Raw genomic sequence first — 13,990 nt, 5'->3', positions numbered from 1 at the left:
TTTCTGTTTTGTTAGTGCCATGTGTGTGGACGTCTTAAAAGCTCATGCTTAATCCAAGTGCAATTTTTCTAAATAAACTGAGAGGAGAACACCTGTCATGCATTAAATTGTCTTTGTGTTGTGTGTAACAGCGGGGAAAATAATTTATGCTTATCACAAAAGAAAATCATGGAATTCATTCGAGTTTCTGGAGAGGATAAGTTTCAGTTAAATAATTTTAATGATCTAATAGATAATTCACATCTCACAAGGCATAAAGAATATATTGTAGTTATGAATGCTTACATTTGTGTACCCCCAAAAACTCATAAACCAAAGTAGGACTGCATCTTTATATATTGCAAAACATTTTCTGGCGGCATCTGTTGTCAGTCCATCGATCAGATTTCCCTAAAATTTGTTGCTAGTTATAAACAAGTGAGTGCATTTAAGCATTTTCTTGGAAAGCAGACTCAACAGCTTTTCAATAACCAAAAGGCCTAGGATGTTGATGTCTGGGCATGTAACATGCTTGAATGATGGACTATTAAGTTTATCAAATGAATTTGTTAAGAACTTAAAATTTCTTCTTTCTCAACAAGCAGTATTTATCCTGGTCTTTGTGTAGTAGCATGTGGGAGGAATAAACTGAGAAGTTGGTAGAAATTTACTGAACAAACTGACCAAGTCTTCTGTATAATTAAACAGGTAAACAGTTCCGGGCCATTGGTGAGTGGGTAGCATTACATATACCCTTAATAGAGCAGCTGAGCTTATACTATGGCATGACGTCTGTCATCCTGTTAACAATTCTGTAAGAATCTAAAGGATCACATGGGCATATAGTGATATTTGGCCGATATCTTCTTGGGATGTAGCTGGACAAAGTCGGTAAATAAAAAATTCAGTTGACTTTCTATAAAGGTCACAAGGGTTAACTATGTCAAAACCTTCGAGCAACTTCTTCTTAAATACTGAAAGGCCTAGACACATGACATTGGACTGGTAGCTTCCTAACAATAAGATGAGCTAAATAATGCAAACAAGTTACATTGACCTATTTTCAAGATCACAGATGGATCGAAAAGGTTCAAATATATATGTGTATAGGACTTTTCAAACACCAAAAGACCTCATAGAGGCATTATACTTGACTGGAAGAAGTCTAGATTTGATAACCGCATCAAAATCGTCCTGCCCAATAACGAGATATTGACGTGTGAAATATACAAATTTCACTTGTCCATCGATTGATAATCATCCTCAGTGTGACTCGCGTTGAATGGGACACTATCGGCAGTGATGTCACAAGTTCAACGACTGGTAGCAGTCGCCATGGAGAGTTTAGAACTGTTTGCCATGCCACGTTGTGTTACAATTGAATGTTTTTATAGTTTAAACAAATTGAGGATCCTGACCATAACAATATGTAGATAGTAAAACAGTCATATGAAATTTGCCAGAAGCGATCAATTTAAACCAATTTATTGTCAACTTTAGAACAAGGGACGAGACACCTTTTATAAACATTTATATATATAAACAAAAACTATTATTGAAATATGCATACACTGTTTATCTACAATAATCTTTCCTATTAAAATCAAAATTTGTACATAGATTTAGTGAAGGACTGGACATATCTGAAGATATTTGAAACAAGCTTTATGGTAAGATTAGGATTTGCAAACAATATCGTATACAAATTAGGCAACATTTAAAATAGTGAAATTTTAGATAGAATTTTTTGGTTAGTTGGTATAAATATGACTCAATGAAAAGTAGTGAAAATGTTTTTACAAGGATTAACGCATATACATGAATCATTATTTCAATTAACTATTGAGTTTAATTGAAGCCAAACAGACAACTCAAGGGTAACAAAGCTTGTAGAATCGTGTATTTTCTGACCCTTGATAAGGAAGTTACCGTATTTATTTCATGTCAGAATGTCTTTATACCAAAGTTTAATACCGGGGTACTACTTCAGTTCAACCGTAAGGAAAAGCATTAGTATTTTCAAAATAACTACTACGTTTGTGTCTGCTGTTTTTGATAGATGATTAGACGTATGACAAATTACATTTAGATCATAAAGACAAATTAACATGGATAAAATATTTCCGTAATTTTCTCGAAAATATGAATGAATCATGAGGTTCCATTTTTCTCTATACACATACAATATACACAAGTTATGATTCAGCATCTTGGTTCAATTAATTCCTCTCAGTCTACTAGCTTAGTCTGCTTAGGTGTAAAACATGTGTACAGGTATATAACCCTAAACCCACTTGTGTCATGTGCTGTCACAGCAAGAGGCCCAATATACACCTTCATACCTGTGTCAAACTATGAGTTCAAAGGGAATCAGCAGGTGGGTAAGTGGTAACCTGGACTTGAAGTTAGTGGATTTATGGAGGTTATGCTTCTTTCGATTTTCCATTTTACAAAAAATGTTTTCAGTCATGATGACGAGGAAATGTATATGGACCAATTTGAAGAAAAATATCGCTGAATAAAATGCAGAGGTCTGACCAGACTGTTTATCAGTGATATATAATCTATTTTTGTGAGCCTTAAACGAACAGTTCTTCCTCTGTAAAATTTGTTTAATTTGGTTTGTACATTTAACAAGTGTTAACATCCTAAAATCACTAATAAATGTTAAATAAAAGAAATTTTTCTCCCCATTCCTCTAATTAATGCAAATATTCCAGAGAACTTCTGTCACAAGTACTACATACTTTATCACGCTGTTTCCAGATTGTCATGATTGCATATTGAAATACGCACGTTTCTGTTCATTACGAGTGTGAATTTTTTAACTGTTGTATTTGTTCAAATAGTATATCTCAATTTGAAAATAACTTTGGGGATACCGGTGCACTTTCATTAATTTGATGAAAAATTTTAATCAGTTGTATCAATTAAGGATTCGTCATAATTTCTAGAGATCGATTGGATAATAAAAAATATAACATTTACAGTCAATAGATTCAAGAATTATGAAAACACAGACTAATGTAGATAGCATCTGCATGTGTGTCCAGACACTCGCCTACAGTACATCGTTTGTCTACTTGAAAGGGGAAAAATATTGAAATGGTAAAAACGTCATTTCTATATCGAGTCAAAACTTAACAATGTGTGCAATTTAAATAAATCAAAATATCTTGGAAACGGAACTAACTACGGCGATTCCACTTTCTTGGTCTTTTATTGTATAATATGAATAATTTTCTAGCTAAATATAACAAAACACTCCGGGTACAAAGTCAACAAAATGTAATCAATTTTCGTCCTTATCAAAGCTATCAACCCGTCAACCGTGATGGCTGTTTTGTTACATCACGTACTTCAATATATCTATTTAAATCCATGGTTACCACACAGTCAGGCCCAGGGTTTTCCTAAACAACACCTATTTCAAACATTTTATCAAGTTTCACAGTTGAGATTCAGCTCAAACGTGCCTGAAATGAACCTGACAAATGTCATTTGTCGGGAATTATGCTCTGGGTAGTGAGAGGGAATAAATATAAAACAACCATCCTCTTCAACTATCTTCCTTTATTCTCCTCTTAACACATGAGAGTTACAGTAAACAAGGGAGGCAATAATGTAATACAATTATCGAAGTTACCTCCCCTTTGACCATCTGTGGATGGTTTACATACAGCTACCTATATGTGTATACATAACACATGATTTTATGACGCTGTGAGTGTCGCATCATGCAGCCATCACCGGATTTATAACCTGAAACTGCATAACTTCTTCAAAAACAACACAAAACAAAAATAAATAAATAGAACACATATATCTCCGTGAAAGGATATAAAATGTCGTTTAAAATTATTTCATGAAGTAGTCGATGGTGCTATATTACGAAATAATACTATATAAGATCAACATATAAAAATGTGAATGTCATTGTGATCTGAATGTTACTTATTCACCCCTATCTAATATTGGAAAGATCAATCATTATGCCACTTATAACTGTTATTTGATGGACCTGATTTTATTCCCGTTTAGTAAGAAAATTTCATTTCAATTATGTATTATTTCTCTTACGTGAAATAGATTTTCATTTCCACTATGTGTTCGGGCTCTGAATGGAGTTATTGTAAACATCAAAGAATTTGTTGATGGATATGCTAGTCCAAATCTATTGAAGATGGCGGGAGTTCAGACACTCAACTGTTTGTTTAATTCCACTGAAGTGATAAAGATTTCACTGAAGTGAAAAGAAATATCTCTTAAGGCTTACAATTTTTTCCACTTAAGTGAAATTCTTTTTCACTGGTGTGAATTAAAACATAACGCGACAAGAAGTTAAAGTATCTTAAGGAAAAATGAATTTCACGGAAGTGTAATAAATTTAATGAACATTTCGCCTCAGGTGGAAATAGGATTAAATGTTAAAACAGCTTGTCATATGGCATACATAATAATTCATAAAATTCCACATTTCATCTGTAAGAATTCCGAACTATTGCACACAATTCGTCTGCTCAAAACAATTTGGTAGGCCAGCTGAATTGTTGTTTTCTTCATATACTATGTGCTAGTGAAGGTAGTTTCAAGATCGGCGACACGAGGAAGTTTTCTTTTCTACCGTTAGAGTTGCCTCCCTTCGTTCATCCATTCGAAGTTTCAAACGCATCACTTGCATTGAATTTGTTAAATTATTTTCATTTATCTTCGGGAATTGTAAAAGTGTTGATTGAATGTTCATATCATGATTGAAGAAAATATATAATTCAAAAGGCAACCGATTTCCGATGGTGTTTTAAAACCAAAAATGTGTGTTTTAGTTTCATTTCCAGTGAAACCTCTGCACTTAGTTTTTGAGAGCTAGCCACTTATGCGATGTATCAAACAGATAAGTAAAATTCTTTTCAGTTTTGGACAAAAATATTTTGAAAATTGATAAAGTATGTTCGTTGTACAAGCGAGAGAAAGGCTTATGTAGAGATTCTTAAAAAAGTACAAAGATAGAAAGACCAAGTGTACTCGCTGAGACAGGTCAGCGCTATCTGATTTAATCACAACACGTTATATTTGTCAATCCAGGCACAGCATGTAAGTAATGTCATTTTCCCAAATGGTGTCATGACGAGATCATTAAGACGCAGTAAAAAAAGGGGAGAAAAAAAAAAACAACAATAGGGAAATTGAAATAACCATGCTTAATAAAATGGCCGACAGATGGTCATCTCTGATAACTGGAGTATATATTCATTTCTGATCTTTTTCAAACACTCAGATTTCATAAACAAGTTTTCTCCGTTGACCCCAGATGTGACTACTTGATTTTGGGACAATATGACTGCAGAACACTGATATAGATAAACAAAGATCATACGACTGTGTGCCGAATTTCCTTGAGAAGGGCTTGAAAAATATTTCTCAAACTTCACATGTGTCCCTAGTGCTTTCCATTTTGATATTTTTAATTTGTTGTCAGTATTTCTTGTGGATAATTTTATTCATACTTCACATGTTTGTTTTTCTCGAGATTAATTTTTACCTTCACAGTTGGTCTAAACTGACTGTCAATATTAGTGTCAGTCTTCAGCATTAGAACGATCACTGGTTTGCAAACTATCTATTTTTACACCTGAACTCGTTTTAAGGCAGGTGAAAAACAAAAATATTTTTCCCTCGTCAAGGTAAAACGACAGAAAAAACATTCTGAAAATGGCTACTTTGTTCATTGTCAGCATGGTACATATGACTATTTTGCAAATATAAAGAAAATGAAAACATTTTAGGACTTCATTTAAAAATATGTTTTAGATGGATATCGTAATTTTCAGATAAACGAGGAAGAGGAGTGGGAATTTAGCTTCTCTTCATAAAACCCTTAATGGATCACAATCAACCACATTGAACTGAAACATTATTGGAGAGGGCAATCATTTCCGAAATGAATTTTGCTGGATTATCTGTGTAGACTTAAACATCACAGGAAGGTGTAATACTGTCAAAATGAGGTTAGTTTTACCTGTTGGAACAGACGGACGGGACTCGAAATAGGAAATTACCTTAGAGTTAACTTTAAAATCCTCAAGGCCTGAATGGATTCAATCGAATTTCGTCAAAATTTTACTTTGAATAAAATTCTTCTCTTTTCCCCTTAGGTAGCAGAAAATAATTTTTTTTTTCGGTTCAAATAGATACTCTTCATCATGGCTAAATATCTGCTTAACTGTCAGATGATCGGTACTGGTGTCTTTGTATGTAAAGTTAACAAAACTTAACACTGGCTAGAACAAAAACAAATCATGTTCAACACTTGAAACTTTCAACAGTTTGTCCTAATATAGATCTTTACCAAATTTCTGATTGGACGCATCGTTTGGAGCAGGAGTGGCGATTTTATATAAACGTTGGGCAGTACTTGAGAGGTAAAACATGCGGATTAGCAATTTCTGGCTTGCTTTTGTACAAATGAGGGGTCTTTATCCCCAGAAGAAAAAGGTTGAATATTTATCTTTGGTGCGATGGTGAGATTTTCGCCAAATTGGCCTAATGGTGATAGGCAGGCACCTTGAACCTCTTGTAAAACCAGTCCTTATCGTAGGATACAGTTTCTGTGACTGTAGATCCTCGGTCTCTTGACTTCACTTAGCTGCTCATTCTAATACTACACTGTCTATTTGCCGAACTTGTAACAATCTCTTACAAAAAAAAAAAAAAAAACTATAGGGGTCGAAAGCATGCCTCTATATTTCCAAATTTTGCTGTAATTGGAAGAATTAGTTCCCTGTCTCTTGAGGTCTTGAAGTCTTTATTTATTAACGTTTTCATTTAAATACTACGCCTCTTTATCCAAAAAGAAGCACAACCGAGCTAACGTTGATATGTTATTGTGGCTAACCTGAAAGAAAGCCATATCTTTCACTACCTACAGTGTTCTCTAGGCTGAGTCCGACTAGTGAAAGAACAGTTATCTCACCTATAACTAATTTAGAAGTTTGTGGTCTTTAATCTCGTCTCCCAGAGACTTTGACTCCATATGAGATATGAAATAATCTTTTTTCATTGGGTATAAAGTATTTCTTATAACAGCTATAATTTTGTTTATTTTTTGCCAAATAAACGTCTTAAAAACCTCCGTCTCCTCCGCCTCCGGATAATCACCGGAGCTGGTGTAGTCCTCATCTTTTTTCGTCGTTCCTGTTCTGCTCGTTCCAGAGCTAGCTTCCTAGCAAGCTCCTCATTACGTTTCCTTTCTTGTTCTTTTTGTTGTCTTTCAGCCTCCTGTATTCTCGCAATCTCTCGAACTCTTTCTTCTGCTAAACGTTGCGCCTGAATCCTTTCTTGTTCCAGACGCTGTTTTTCTGCTTTCTGCACCCTGGCAATTCTTTGACGTTCGGCTGCAGCAGCCTGTTCAACTCTTTGTATTTCTAACTGTCGCGCAACCTGAGCAGCTTTTTCTGCAGCTAGCACTTTAGCTCTCATTTCTGCGATCAATCTTTCTTGTTCTTGCTTTTGTCTTAGGAATTCTTTTTCCCTCGCCTGCCGTTCTGCTTCTGCCTTTTTCCTTGCAGCCTCCTGGGCCTTTTGTAACTCTAACTGTCGAGCTGCCTCCGCTGCCTTTTCTGCCGCCAGTTGTGCGGCCAGTTTCTTAGCATTCTCTTCTGCTAGCTTTGCCCTTTCTACAGCTAGCAAACGGTCTTTTTCTCGCTGAAGCCATTCAAGGGCTTTAGCAGACAAAATATTCTGTTCGTCAGGTGATATGAAAGACGAAGCTGTATTGTCAACTGGACCGGCAGTGTTCGTGTTGGGATCCCTTTTCCTGTCACGCCTCTGATTTCTATCACGTCGGTTGAAGTTTCTGTTCCTATTTCGTCGAGGTCTTTGATCTAAAGTATTTTCGGACCCCACGACGGTGTGTCCCTGTGCGTCTGAAGGATCAGGAGTACCTTGTCCTTGCCTTTCTAATCGACGTCTCTCCTGTCTTTCACGTCTTTCTTGTAGGCGTTGCTGTCTCCTTTGCTCTCGACGGGTCATCTGTTGATCTCCTTCAGTACCAGGGACAGACTGGCCTGAACGATCAGGTCTGTTTCTGCGGTTCAGTCGTCGTTGTCGTCTCCTTTCACGCCTTTCTTCCTGCGTTAGGTTTGGGTTAGAAGGATCGGTTGCTGGATCCGTCGACGGGTCTATCACTTCAGATTGGGACGGTACACTGGCATCAACAAAGTCGGATATGCTGGTAGGCGTTCCTTGGCGCATTGCCATGGGGCTATTGATAGGGTCGATAGGATCAGCCGCTGAGGACTGTACCCCGTTCCAACGATCCCATTCTCGTTGTCGCCTGGCTTCAAGCAGCTCCTGACGTGTTGGAACTGATGGTTCGGTAAGCTGCTGTACTGTGGTGCCGCTATTACGAGGATTTTGACCGGTCGGTCCATTCGCAGCTTGGTTGGACGTGAATTCACTCGTAGGCCATCCTAAGTTAGTAGCTTCTTGAGTTTGTCCACCGTGAAATCCGCTTACGGTAGAAAAACTGTCAAGTCCAAGGAAGTCTGTCGGACCGCCACCTTGGCCACTCAGCACTAGAAATGGAAAATAAACATGACTGGAAAACCCGACAAAAACAATATATTGTAAAGCGTTAAATAACGTGCATATCATTGGGAAAGCTTTGAGTGTTAATGTTCCTGTTGTTTTTATATTCCTTTACTGATACATTATCGTTTTTGTTTATTAATTCGTACACCTTGAATTGTTCACGTGAGTAATGGTTTTCAAAAGAAAAGGAAAAAAGGAAAAGATTTATGTCGTTAGAAAACGTTAGTCAGCCCCTTTGATTCGATAATTTATTAGTTGAAAGTCATCTTGTTAAAACCTGTAGAAGGCTGTTATCAAATTAGAAGCATAGAAGTTTATTGTCAAATTGGATCTATAGACTTTTGTCATAAAATTGGATGGTAAACTTGTCATGGGCGTTTCAAAGCGGTGTGATTACCCGTACATGGTAAACTTGTGATGGGCGTATCAAAACGGTGTGATTACCCGTACACGGTAGTCTTGTCATGGGCGTATCAAAACGGTGTGATTACCCGTACAAGGTAAACTTGTCATGGGCGTATCAAAACAGTGTGATTAACCGTACATGGTAGTCATGTCACGGGCGTATCAAAACAGTGTGATTACCCGTACACGGTAGTCTTGTCATGGGCGTATCAAAACAGTGTGATTAATCGTACATGGTAGTCATGTCACGGGCGTATCAAAACGGTGTGATTACCCGTACACGGTAGTCTTGTCATGGGCGTATCAAAACGGTGTGATTACCCGTACACGGTAGTCTTGTCATGGGCGTATCAAAACGGTGTGATTACCCGTACACGGTAGTCTTGTCATGGGCGTATCAAAACGGTGTGATTACCCGTACACGGTAGTCTTGTCATGGGCGTATCAAAACGGTGTGATTACCCGTACACGGTAGTCTTGTCATGGGCGTATCAAAACGGTGTGATTACCCGTACACGGTAAACTTGTCATGGGCTTATCAAAACGGTGTGATTACCCGTACACGGTAAACTTGTCATGGGCGTATCAAAACGGTGTGATTACCCGTACACGGTAGTCTTGTCATGGGCTTATCAAAACGGTGCGATTACCCGTACATGGTAAACTTGTCATGGGCGTATCAAAACGGTGTGATTACCCGTACATGGTAAACTTGTCATTGGCGTATCAAAACGGTGTGATTACCCGTACAAGGTAAACTTGTCATGGGCTTATCAAATGTATCAGGGTATTTGTGTAATGATTGAGTGTTATTTATCATGAGTTAAATAAGTTGTGGATATTTCGATTACTTTCATATTCCCATCATTATTTAATCATCAATGTTCTTTCTCACTAGTATGATGTACAAGAATGTCTTTATGTTCCCTATATATAATTAAACACTCATACAATTTGTTATGTATGTCTTTTTAATAAATCTTGAAATATTTGCAAAGGACCTGTTTCCAGTAATGTTAATTCTCCATAGGAGCCTGCCCCCGTATAATTACTTATCTAGCTCAACTACTGTTTTTTTCTTTTCCGAAAAATAATTTTACACCTTTCCGACACCCAGATTTCATAATTTCAGTGAAAATGTATTTTTATAAAGTTGTCAATTTCAGCATCAAAGACATAAGTTCGTAAATAAAAGAATGTTATCTCGAAACTGTAATTCGCATCATAGTATAAATTTCTTATGATAAATATTTCCAAAACATCGTGTTTATTCATAAAACATAAAAAAAATATTCTCGGATGAAAATGCACTTGCAGAGACACAATTATGAAGAAAAATGCCATAAATTTGCAATTTTCTCCCGTTATATAGTTTTTCCATCAGAAAATCGGATAGAGCTTTACTTGTTTCATATGTGTACCAAAAATCAGCTGATTCCATGTGGTGGAACGTTCTCATATCGCCGCCTAAATGTGGTTGTAAATTGAAAGAAAAGGGGAAATGAGTAACAACCTTGTCTGAAACCCTATTGTATAGCTTATTATATACAAACTTTTATATTGAATATCAGAGCGGATATTTTCATGACAGTTTTATGATGTGTAAAAAAAAAAAAAAAATAAAGTACTGTTTCCCCGTCTCGATCTTGATTACTTGAGAACCATTACGTGTGGAACGTATCAGATATCTCTGGCTCCTGGTTACATCGTCGAACATTTAAGTGATGACGGAGACTATGAGGTGTGGCTTTACCAGCACTCCCCAGACCTTCTCCGATGTCAAATACATTCTCGACACAAAAGCCAAACGAAATATAACGTTTGGATACGGTTCACCGTTTCACCCGATGTTGAGGCCCCAATAAAGGACTTCTACTGCCAGTGCCCAGTTGGAGAGAGAACGATGGGAATGTGTGCGCACATCTCCAGTATCTTGTACTACCTTGGGTATTACAGGACGCTGGAAAACCCTCGAGCATTACAACCACAGGTAAAGAAATTCCGACAAAACTTGAAATAGTTTTCCATGCGGCAACAACGTGCATATGTCGAAAGTATGTTTGGGGCTCGATATGAAAGATCCCCGTTACCATGTGACTAACCAAACTTATAGATATAGGTATTATACAATCGCCCGTAGCTATGAACACTCCCGTAAATGCGAAAACCAACCGAAATCATAAGGAACACGTTTTGTTTGTTGTTCTGTCTATTTGTCAGCCAATGTCTTCAACCACGGGGACTTGCGAAGTAGCCATCTTGGATTTTTTTTATGAAAAAGTGTTTCTCTCACTTTTTTTCATATCTGTGTACATATTCTCAACATACCGAGCAAATACTCTCGTTTTTTTGTTAATTATCTAAAGAAAGTCGAAAATCGGCAATTCAACCATAGGCTAATTCAACCCAACATTTGAAAATGTTCCACCACTTACATTTTGATGATTTTTCCTCTCATCATATTACGTCCTATTTAATAGGATAAAAATTGGTTTGCATCCAACGCCCATAAAAGGGTGCATTCTCTAAAAAACACAGTTTTTGTGTCTAAAGTGTTATCATCGAAAATGGCATTTTTGAGATTGTTTCTTCCATAAAACAGCCAAATGGCGCGATGGAAACATGTTTTTTTGTCACAATCATGCCATGAATGTATTCTTTACGGTGACTATCATTTGATTAGATTTTCATTAATATTTTACATAACGTGCACATTTTATCAACATTTAGACAGCTTCTGAAAGGTACAACTTTGAGGAGCCATAAAAGACAAACCAAGTGACCTAAATCTTTATACTTTATAGATTTGTGACCACAACGGCATGGGCAATGCACCACCAACAGGAAATTTGAATCAGAGAAAGGGCCGTTTTGGAAACCGGCCCTTTCCTTAAAGGGGTAGTCACCTCGATGATTTCACATTTTTGCACAACAATCTACACCAACATATATTCTGATCGTTTTCAGTGCTAGTATTATAAAGGTGTATTGCAACCTCTGACAATTAGATACACGAACAGGTGAATAAAGTAACAATAACTTCGCTTAAAGATGTTAATTCTTTCAGTTCGAGATTTGTGTTAAAAATCGATAAAGTACTTACTGGGTAGTAAACACGATAAAACGATAAATCCCACGGACAGAATCACTTCTCTTGTGATCATCTTCTTTGTTATACCTGGTAAGGGGCGAATTGTTTATAATATATACAAATCAGCCCACATAGTTTCCTGATTGAGCACATTTAATTGTTTACGTAAGTCGGGAAAAGGATATACACACTCACACACATATATGGAGATGTGTACAGGTCACAAAAATATCGAGTACCTGAGAAAATTCCGTTTAGATGCCTAGATATCTACACTATTTAAGGATAACTGATCATAGGCCTGTTCCGTCCTTCATCGCTGAAGCTTTGGGTTTTGAAACATATTGGGAACTTTTTGGCCGCCTTTTTTTGTTAAATCATTTGTTTTCTATGTATATACCGGCGACTTTGACGAGAGATAGCTCATCTCATGTAACAGCCATACAAACCTGTTACTCTCGAAATAACGTTAAAAAATCATCAGCGGTTGTGATTACTATATATATTCCATGATATTACTTCAGATAATGTTCATTTGCTAACCTACATCATGTAACGGTGGTGAATATGCAGGTAAACCATTGAGTTCACGCATCAATGAATGTAAACAATATGACAACCAATTAATATGATATCGGTTTATATATCTTACTTGGTCAAAAGGACCGGTGAGCGTCCCTCGTCCGGCGCACGTGCGGCGTACGATCGGCGTTCGTAAGCTTCTTTTTTTATATATAAAGGTCGCTATTAATCATGAACGACAGAACAGATTTCGACCAAATGTGGTCAGATGCACCCTTGGGGAAAGGGAACAAGGTTTGTATAAATATCGGTTTCCAGACTCTAGAGGCCGCAGGGGTTGGGCCCAAAGGGGGAAATTCTGCAATTTATTTAAAATCCCACTATATAGGAATGAATTGAAATTGTCCAAATTTGGTCTGAAGTATTCTTGGTGACAGAAATATTAATCTTGTGTAGACATTGGGTCTCGGTCAGGAGAGCAAGAAGGGCGGGGCCCAATTGGGGAATTAGAGTTAATTCTTTAAAATCCTACTCCTCCTGTAAGAATGAATGGATTTGCTGGAAGCATCATTCGATGAAGGGGGACCAAGTTTGTATAACTATTTGTTCCAAGGGCCTGAAGGGCGAGACCGAAAAAGCGGCAGTTTGCATTGTTGCTTGTAAAAAAAAATATGTCATGTTTTGACCTAACACTCACAACCTTGTGTTTTAGATTATAAAATTCAAAATCTTGAGATTTCAATGTAAAATTCAAAAAAGAGATTCAAGATGCAAAACATTTCTTCGATCGAATACTTTTGGTTGAACTTCATCTGACTCCTTTGTAACTCCATACAAAATGTGACCTCATCGTTTACAATCCATTACGATAATGTGATGTAACGGTGTCCCAACCTAAAAACAAACAACCATCCATAATGTCTCCATTACATACCTCACCAGTCGGAAACAAAACACCTGTCATGTACTGATGACGAAACCACAGCGACGTAAACGTTCTACACAAACTCCGCTTACGTCATGACAGGAAATAACTCGTGTATCGTGTCACTCATATCGGTAAACAAAAGAGTGTCTACCAACATCATCACATGCTTCAATAAATCTTAACGAATTCTCCGGTAAGCTATTTAGCACAATTGAATTCGTGTTTTCTGTCTATTGTAGTGCGCTGGATCGAGTAGAGTTAGAAATAGTCAGGATGGTTATGAAGGATAAAGTGGGATTAGTCAGGAGGATTAAGTAGGATAAAGTGGGATTAGTCAGGAGGATTAAGTAAGATAAAGAGGGATAAGTCAGGAGGATTAAGTAAGATTAAGTGGGATTAGTCAGGAGGATTAAGTAGGATAAAGCGGGATTAGTCAGATAAAGTGAGAGTCAGATTAAGGAGGATTAAGTAAAATA

The 13,990-nt window shown here is 37.0% G+C and overlaps 1 protein-coding gene across 1 annotated transcript; it reads right to left on the bottom strand.

The window, feature by feature from the left end:
- Positions 1-7,074: 7,074 nt before the first annotated feature.
- LOC132553824 (caldesmon-like) lies at positions 7,075-12,137 on the bottom strand. Its single transcript, XM_060218103.1, has 2 exons — positions 12,077-12,137; positions 7,075-8,552 (listed from the first exon to the last, which is right to left on the bottom strand). Exons 1-2 carry the CDS (start codon positions 12,135-12,137, stop codon positions 7,075-7,077), a joined length of 1,539 nt encoding a protein of 512 aa, XP_060074086.1.
- Positions 12,138-13,990: the final 1,853 nt, after the last annotated feature.

Source organism: Ylistrum balloti, unplaced genomic scaffold (genome assembly GCF_031769215.1).
Source record: "Ylistrum balloti isolate Yb309-2 unplaced genomic scaffold, AGI_CSIRO_Ybal_v1 Utg370358, whole genome shotgun sequence".
Lineage (NCBI taxonomy): Eukaryota > Metazoa > Mollusca > Bivalvia > Pectinida > Pectinidae > Ylistrum > Ylistrum balloti.
This window is presented reverse-complemented; position numbering and strand designations above follow the sequence as displayed.